The sequence below is a fragment of the Elephantulus edwardii genome, unplaced genomic scaffold, assembly GCF_000299155.1.
Source record: "Elephantulus edwardii isolate Elephantulus edwardi_28Jun2011 unplaced genomic scaffold, EleEdw1.0 scaffold00007, whole genome shotgun sequence".
Classification (NCBI taxonomy): domain Eukaryota; kingdom Metazoa; phylum Chordata; class Mammalia; order Macroscelidea; family Macroscelididae; genus Elephantulus; species Elephantulus edwardii.
Genome location: NW_006399757.1, coordinates 16,014,206 through 16,023,315, shown reverse-complemented (window position 1 = coordinate 16,023,315; position 9,110 = coordinate 16,014,206). Strand labels below are relative to the sequence as shown.

General features: G+C 44.6%; 2 protein-coding genes across 3 annotated transcripts in view; one reads left to right on the top strand and one right to left on the bottom strand.

The window, feature by feature from the left end:
* The window catches only part of BZW2 (basic leucine zipper and W2 domains 2), a 92,730-nt gene extending 87,390 nt beyond the window's left edge, over nucleotides 1-5,340 (bottom strand). Inside the window, exon 1 of one of the 2 annotated variants that reach the window (XM_006880263.1) lies at nucleotides 5,183-5,340. In XM_006880263.1, coding sequence (XP_006880325.1) covers nucleotides 5,183-5,190 — 8 coding nt within the window. In that variant the 5' untranslated portion in view covers nucleotides 5,191-5,340. The remainder of the gene's footprint in view (nucleotides 1-5,182) is intronic. The other variant, XM_006880264.1, reaches the window with a different exon arrangement.
* A 353-nt stretch (nucleotides 5,341-5,693) lies between these two features.
* Nucleotides 5,694-9,110, top strand: part of ANKMY2 (ankyrin repeat and MYND domain containing 2) — a 53,488-nt gene continuing 50,071 nt past the window's right edge. Inside the window, exon 1 of the mRNA XM_006880262.1 lies at nucleotides 5,694-5,963. Within this exon, the coding sequence (XP_006880324.1) occupies nucleotides 5,897-5,963 (67 nt within the window). The 5' untranslated portion in view covers nucleotides 5,694-5,896. The remainder of the gene's footprint in view (nucleotides 5,964-9,110) is intronic.

Here is a 9,110-nt window from a genome sequence, read left to right as displayed (position 1 = left end):
GACAACAAATTGAAAGACCTGCAAAGTATCAAAAGAAGATGGAGGGAACACACAGAATCACTGCACTAGGAAGAACTGACTGACACTGAAAAATTTCAGGAAGTACCCTATGAATAGGAGTCAATGGTAATGAAGGAGGAAATAGATGCTGCACTGAAGGTATTGGAAAAAATAAAGCCACAGGAAAAAATGGGACACCTATTGACTTGTTTCAATTAAGAGATGCAGTCTTGGATGTGCTCACTAATCTATGCCAGGAAATTTGGAGTACAGCTGTCTGGCCAAAGGATTGGAAGAAGTCCGTATTTGTTCTCATTCCCAAGAAAGGTGATCCAAACTGAATGTGGAAGCTATGGAACAATGTCATTACCATTATATGCAAGAAAAATATTCCTGAAGATCATTCAAAAGTGGCTGGGACAGAAAATACATAGGGAACCACCAGAAGTTCAAGCAGGATTTGGAAGAGGCCATGTCACCAGAGACATCATTGCCGATGTTAGATGGATCTGCGCTGAAAGTAAAGAATACCAGAATATCTGTGCTTTATTGACTATGCAAAGGCATTTGACTGTGTGCATCATATCAAGTGATGGCTGACATTGAGAAGAATGAGAGTCCCAGAGCACTTAATTGTGCTCATATAAAACCTATACCTGGACCACGAGGCTGCTGTGTGAATAGAGCAGGGGAATACTACATGGTTTAAAATCAGTTAGGGAGTGTGTCAGGACTGGATTCTCTCTCCATACCTATTTAATCTGTATGCTGAGAAAATTATTCGATAATTTGGACTCTCTGAGGAGGAATGTGGCACCAGGTTTGGAGAGACACTCATCAATAACTTGAGTTATGCAGATGACACAATCTAGCTTGCTGAAAGTGAAGAGGACTTGAAGCACTTATTGCAGAAGATCAAGTAATACAGCCTTTGGTGTGGATTGCATCTCAATGTCATAAAAACAAAGATTCTTACCACTGGTGCAATAAGGCAACATCATGATGGATGGAGAAGAGATTAAAACTGTTAACACTGTTAACAGCTTCATCCTACTTGGATCCACAATTAACAAAATTCAAAAGTACATGGTTCAAATCTACCAGCTCATGTGTGGGAGAAAGATGGGTAATCTCCTCATGGGAGATTTACTGAGTCTGGAAACTCACTGAAGGGTCAACTATAGGCTCTGACTCAACAGTACACAACCACAACTACCGCTTGCTCTAGGTTGCCAGTTTGTCCATTCCAACTCACAGTGACCTCATGTGTACAGAAGAGAATTGCTCAGTGAGGATCTCAAGGTTGTACCTTTAAGGCAGCAGATCCTCAGGTTTGTCTTTGGAGGTGCATCTGAGAGGATGTGAACTACCAACCTTTTGATTAGTAATATAACACTTAACCATCTACACCATCCGGGAACTTCACCTTTCTAGTAATAAGAATACTAGAATGTGGTGAGAAAAGTGCTTTAGGTAATTTCATGGGATCAGTATAAATAAGCAATGCTGTTAAGTAGAGAGAGAGAGAGAGAGAGAGAGAAGGTACAAGGCCATATGAAGAGAGATACTGTTGTTACCAGCTACCACAAAATATTGGCCCCTCGACTCATGGCAACTTCATCCACAATGAGATTCCACTCTTGTGATCCAAAGTGTTTTCCTTTGCTGGTTTTGGGAAGCAGGTTGCCAGATCATTCTCTCTTTTCTGTTTTACTCTAGGAAGTGCTGCTGATACTGCTCAGCATCACATCAGCACACAAGCCCTCAGTGACTGCCCAGTGGTGGCAATGCACTGGCCACCTATCTAAGAGGGCTTTTCTACCATAAACTACCACTGCACTCCTGGGAGAGAACAGAAAACACCAATATCATTAGCAGCAATGATGTTACAAGTCCACAGCATCCTTATATAAAGATGTTACCTAATCCCCTCCCCCTTGATGAGGAAGACACATATCCATGTTAATGTGCTCTCATCACTGAATGGAGCGAGGGAGGCAGAAATGAGGTGATCATGGAAATTGAAGAAACAGATTTATTTAAGCAGTATAAAAGTTGAACAGTTTAACAGTTCTACAGGGTGGGGAGGCGGGAATCAGTAAGGAGGGAAGGGAAGTCATTCCAGGAAGAGAAAAGCAGGAACAAAAGGGTGGAAATTACTGGCATGTTAGGGAACCAACAATGTGGTGATGTTTGTGCAGAGCGTGTGGGAGGGGCAGGCTGACTGGAAATGCTGGCTGGGGCCAGAAGTGGGAACCTTCCAGGCCAACCTGAACCTCTAGACTGCGGCCAACAGCAAGCCATTGACACATTCTAGTCTTCCCAGGGTGTCTCATCCTCTGTGGATAATGGGATCCTCAGTGCTTATTGACCTACTAGTTTGGGGTGTGTGTGTGTGTGTGTGTGTGTGTGTTTAATTAACTGGATTGAGAGAAGTGAGAGAAGATTTAGGATGCACTACAAAAAAGGCAGGAGTAACTAAGAGTGCAGCAGTAGAACACAGGAGATGAGAGCTCCAAGACAATTTCAGACACATCAGAAAGAATTCTCTTTAAACAGGTGAAGAAACGGAAGAGATACCAAATCACATATTCTGTAAATATAGAACAAGATATTAGTATGTTCCCATTTCTAGAAATAAAGTAGAAAGGAAGAAATAAAAAGATAAGGCATGTTATTGTCCTGTTAGGTGCTGTCAAGTTGACTACAAATCTTAGTGTCCCTGTGACAGATCTGAACCTGGCACTGCCCTGCACCAGCCATCCTTGCAATCTCTGCCATGCTTGAGCATTGTTATAGTCACTGTGTCAATCCATCTAGTTGAAAGTCTTCCTCTCTTTGAAAGATAGGATATAAGCACATAAAATATCTTTGGTAAGATATGAATGAAATAGGTTGTGGGGCATTGAGAGAGGCCCCAAGCAAGAGGTGGGAGGGAAACAACTCTGGTATTTCTGGCATGTTGAACCACAGTAATGTATTATCTATTAGCTAGTGAAAAGAACATATAATTTCCCCCTTACTGCCAGGCATATAATAAGAGTCAGAGAAAAGACTTTAGAGCCAGAGCTAGGTTTCAGTTCTGTCTCTGACTCTCTTAACTGTGGGGTTGTAAGCAAATTAACCAACTTTCCTTAGTTGCTGCCTTCTTATCTGCAGACACAGGAGGAAATGGTCAACCTGAGTTGTTCTAACAGTGATTAATTAAGACTATGTGAAGCATCTAGTAAAATATCTGATGCAGATTAAAGATTCAACATGTAGTAGCTATTTCTGTTAATCGGAAAACTTTGATGCAAATACACTGTAAGTACTAGAAAAGTTCCTTGGACTAATCAAATGTATGCTTATTACCTAATCTTATTCTTCCATTAAATATTTACTCTAACAAAACTTTGCAACCGATCTGATGAGCACTAGCCATTATATATGTTTCAAGAAATTTAAAGTGCACATATGATGTCTTTGCCTTTCTTCGTAGGTGTTAGTTTTCCTTTGTCTTTAAATCGTGGTGAATCTAAATTTACTTAGGTCATGCATTCACTGAAGACTAAATTCCAGTCATTAGATACCAGGAGGCAAAGAGAAAATAGATAATAAGTTGCTATCCTCCAGGAACTGACAATCCCAGTGAGACAAACAGGTGTGACCTTCAAGTAATCAAAGCCAAAAACTGACACAAGAGATGGAAATACTGGCAATGAAAATATTCAATACAGCCCATGTGTCCAATGGTAAAATGTCCAGTCTTATGTTGTGGGAGGTTACTCCTCAAGCAGATAGGGGTTCCCTCTACATGACTCTGTGTTACAAACCAATTGTAACTATGGCAATAACAGTATTGTATGTGTTAAAAATACCACTCTCCAAAGTCTTACTTGCTGCTTGTTGTTTTAAACAGTCAGATCATTATTAAACCAGAGTCAAACAAAAGTTTCTTTGTTATGCATTATGATGAATAATTCCAGGCCATTTTCTTGTGAGATGTCCTGGCTCAGATTGCCCCACCCATTCAAAGTTGAAGCTTTAGAAAATAGCTAGAGTTTAAGAAATGATTTTATTAGGCACAGAAAATGAAGAGAAACATCTTTCAGGATTCTCAACAGTGTAAGTGCTTTGAGCATATGAAGGCATAAAGCCAGAGGGACATGCATTTCACTTCTATATGTGTCGTGTGGAGGAGTGTCATGGGGATGCTTAACAAAAACCCATCGACACAATTTCTCAATGAAGCAGATGAGTCTGGAGAGAAGAGACGTCAATACTACTATGTAAAGAAACAATGGTAAAATATAAATATTAATTTCTAAAGAAGCTTTAATTGTGCTCTGGATGTGTGCTCTGGAGGAATGAGTGACTTCATAGTGAAGCAAACAAGTCTTGTGTCTGAGCCCCAGGAGGCGACACACTTGCATTTACCCCCTTATTTACCTAGGGTCGAAGCTCGAGCCTGCTTGTCACACTTGAATGAAGGTTGGATTAAAAGGCTAATCTGAGGCTATATATAGACAGAAACACTAGTTAGATCCCCGCCTCCAACCCCCCTCCCCCATTTCCATGAATCTCAAGATCCGAGTTACAAAGAGGCTGGGAACTCTAGGCAAAACCAAGATGCCATTCCTTCTCTCCAAGGCCTTCTTATTATGCAAGTGCACACTGCTTCCAAAGAGCCTTAACAAGCACTGTAGGGCGATGAGGTCCGGTTTTCTACTAGTGTCCAGAGAAGCTAGAGAGGAGATGACAAGTGGGTGGGGGGGGTGAGGGTGCCAGGGGGCGAGTCTTGCCAAAGAGAAATGCATGCTCTCACCTTGCTCATAATGGGCAGCTCACCTTCCCCACCTCTAGCCTACAACGCCAGCCCGGCCTCCCCAGGATCTACATCTGGCGGCGCCACGCAAAAGGCGATGCACGCTCCACTTTGCACCGCATGGCCGGCCCTCGTCAGCTCGCAGTGCCAGGGTCTTCGGGGCCGTCAAACGTGGCGAGCGGGAGGTCTCCATCCCGGGACACTGATGAGCACTCTACAGGGTGGTGATGGCATAGAGTAAGTTTCCCCACCGAGCGCCGCAGGAGGCGCCCCAGCAGGCACATGCTTCCTCCTGATCATCTCTAACCCCGGTGGAAGCCCCCGGAGGGGCGGCGGCCGCGACTCCAGCAGCCCGCCGTGCTGCCTCCGTACCACCTGAGCATCTCTTACCTGTCCGAGGAGGTAGCGGCGACGCGCGAGGCTGGAGGCTGCGACGATTCGGGCAGCGGAGGAGGTGGTAGCGGCGGCGGCAGACAATGGAGGAGTGAAGGACAGACACATTGACACCGACACACTGAGCCCAGCGCAGCCCCGCCTTCCGCACCGCCCGGCCTCCCAGCCCGCCCCTTCGCGGGCCAAGCCACGCTTGGGAGGTCCATGGAGGATATCGCGAAGGTCAGAGGTCTCTATCTGACCCAAGTAGCCATCGCAGAATAAAGAACAAACAGGAAAATAATATTAAATACTTTATTGCCATGCATATATAGGAAGTTCTGGAAACTAGTGGAGAACGTGTAAAAGAAACCTAGATATCCCCCTCCAATTTTTTCATTTGGTTTCTTCTACTAAGGTTGGTCCAATGGGAGCTCCTCGTTACCTCCTCCTGCAACTCCTCCTCCAGGCCGGGCCAATGACGCTCAAGGGGCGGTGACTGCAGCGGGGCCTGCCGCCCAGCTCGCCGGAGCTCGCCTGCTGCGCACCAGCCAGCCTAACGGAGGGAGGCGAGACCAGCGTTACTGCGGTCGGCTGCACTGAGTCCCGGCCTCCAAAGTTGCCCCTTTGCTGCTGACGTCCCTAACACAGGCATATCATTTAATTTCTTTCTGATACTCTTAAGGAAACGGAATAACTTTCAAGCTGGCGGAAGCAATGGTTCACATAAAGAAAGGCGAGCTGATTCCGGAGGAGAAGGAGCTGCTGGAAGTCATCGGGAAAGGTATGGACTCTAGCCTGCTTCTGGCAGTGGTCCGCCTGCTCAGGGGGCGTGGCGGGACCCTGGAGGCCCCCCCCCCCCCCCGACGGTGTACTTGTGGATGTGGCTCTTGGGATTGTGGCAGGCAGCCTAGTCCTGGGAGAATTGTGTTCCTGCAATCGGCTGAGGGGGTGCAGAAGGGAGAAGCTCTGCTGGGGCACCAGCGGAGGGTTGCTGAGCCTCAGTTTTTGGAAACCTGCAGATTTCTATGCTCTGCTTCTGATTACACTCCCCAGCATGTGCAGCTTCTAAAACTCCTCAGGTGATCCTTAAACAAGGCCCTTCTTGGCAACAGCGCATTCATAGTTTGTAGTTTTGGGCGGTGTCTGTCTAAAGGACCGTTTAGACTTCCGGAGGCCGAGATCTCGATCCTTTGCGTTTCTCAGAGGTGGAGTGGGCTCCTCCAAAGAGAGTTTCTTTTTAAGGCACCGAGCAAGGCCTGTAATTGCTTGCATTGAGGCTTCAGCTTTGGGGACATCCTTTGCTTCCTTCTAGAAGAAGGGGCCGCTGCAGAAGCCCTTGGAGAGACTGGGAGGGCGGCGAGGCCTACTCATTCCTCCGCCTGCGAGCAAGAGCACCATGGCGATCTTTCTCATTGCACTCCTATGAGTTTTCACTGCACTCTTCAAGCGCATGCCATTTTCCCTGGAACCTAGGAAAGGAATTTCATGCCCTAGGGACCAGTGGACCCACCTTGAGCTCTATAAAAGCCTTGTTTCCCCTGCATTCTACTAGTGGACACACCAGAGAAGATCCCTGGAGGCCTAATACCTGACAGGTACCATTAGCGGTGTTAGGGTGCAAGGATAAGGATGTGCGGACTGCCAGGATAATTAGTTGGTTTTAAGCTCAAGGAAATGGGCTCCACATCTGTGTGAGAACGGCAGAGAAGCCAGCCACTGTATCTCCCCTAGTCTACAGGCTACTTTTTAAGTTGTAACCAGAGGGACAGACACAGACTCCTATTCAGATCTGTCCAAAAGAAATCCTAAACGTAAAGAAAAGAAAAACAGGTTTGAACTCGACGGGTGTTGATGAGCTGAGCCCAAACCTCATCTGATCTTATTTCTGGCCAAATTAGTCACAGCTATGGTGATTGGCACTAGTGTTCTGTGCTCGGAATCCTAGGGGCTTGAGAATTTCTGTTGTACTACATACATTCTGTTTCCGGCTGACCCTTCTGAGATTGCCATCATTCCCTTCTACCTGTGTCTGGGTCATCTTTGCTGCCAGGGAAATTCATCTCAGCAAACAGTGTATCCCTACTGTTTGCCAGGTACTGGGCTGGACTAGACTGAAACAAAAGATCAGCTTTCAATTTAGGGTCAACAATTGTGTCTTTAAAATAGTTGCAGGGCTCTCTTACATATTCTATCAAAAGTGCCAATGAAGTAGTAATTCCATAATTTGGATAAATGAGGAAAGTAGGAAAGGACCCTGGATATATTCTTACATGTCCATTTATTGGTTTTGGTGTGTCATTAATTTGGTGGTTTGTTGGTGTGTGTGTGTGTGTGTGTGTTTTAATTTTGAAAATAATGCCAAATTAGTTTTATTCTGGGAATATTCTGGGGCTCACATCAGTTCTGGCAACTTGATACATGAATATGAATACCCTCCTACGCCTCCTCATTGGCCCAGACTGATAAGGGAACAGCTAGAAACTTAGTTGGGATACTTTCTTGTCAAGCAAAGGCACACGTGACCCTAATGCATTCCTGAAGGCAATGGAAGATAGAAGAGAGTAACAGATCTCCCCTTCACTTAATGTTATTATGAGCCGGGCATAATTCTAAGTACTTGACATGTATTAATGCATTTAATCTTGATGAGATAGGACTTGTTTCTAAGCTATTATATTCTTAGAGGCACCATGGGGTCGTGGTTAACCTTGAACGTCTGACTTGAAATTCCATCTCAGTCATTTACAAGTAATGTGACCTTGAGTAAGTGACTTTTAATGATATTCGCCAACTAAAAAATGAGGATAATAACAGTGTCCACTTGATAACGTGATTGTAAGGATGGCATACATTAGTATAGATGGAACATTTGACTTACTGTTTTCATTAGCTATTATTCTGATTAATGACCCTGAATGATCTCTCAGCACTGCCTGTAGTGAGTTGCACAGCTAACCCAAAGGCTGCGTGTCTTTGCTGGTTCAAGTCCACCAGTGTCTCTTTGGGACAAAGTTGGGCAGTTTCCCATTATAACTTACGCACTCGGAAACCCAATGTGATTTGGAAATTACTTGATGTCAGAAATTTGAGGAGTAGCGCTGCTAACCAAAAAGTCATTAGTTCAAATTTATCAACCTCTCTTTGGGATAATGATGGTCAGTCTCCTTCTTTATGTCCACAGCCTCTATCTAGTACCATATGGAAGGCAGCTTGGCATTTTCTCAAAAAGCCAGAAATATAAATGCCATTTGACCCAGCTATCTCACTATTGGGTTATATGAAACCAGAGCCATGAAGCAGACAGATGCATATACACCCTTCTTTATGGCACCTTTATTCACAATAGTGAAGAGATGGAAACAGCCCAAGTGCTTGTCAGCAAATGGATAGAAAAGCTTGGATACATCTATACAATGGAATATTATTTAGCACTAAAGACAGTAAACTTGTAAAAGACTACACAATATGGATGACTCTAGATGACATCATGATGAGTGAAATATCTCAGTCACCCAAAGGACATATATTTCACAGGGCCACTGTTATAAAAGTAGGATGGACATGGTGGAAGGGAGAGCAGAGAAAGGATAGGTCATGCCAAATAGTCATGAACACTATACTAGAAGGAGAGAAGGGAAGGATTTTTCCAAAGGGAATGGCTAATTAGACATAGTGTGCATGACAGTTGACATCTGGAACAAGACAGGCATTACAATGTGAATTGGGGGAGCAAGAGAGGAAAATGTGTGTCAATGAATGAATGAAAACCCATCCTTTCTCTAAATGTTCACTAAAATCACTGTAACAGAGGATGTTGTTTTTGTTGTTGTTATGTGGCGTCAAGTCATTTGCGCCTCATAGCGACCCTATGTACAACAGCCCTAACCCCTGCTCTATCCTGTGCCAATCTCATTGCCTCTGACACACC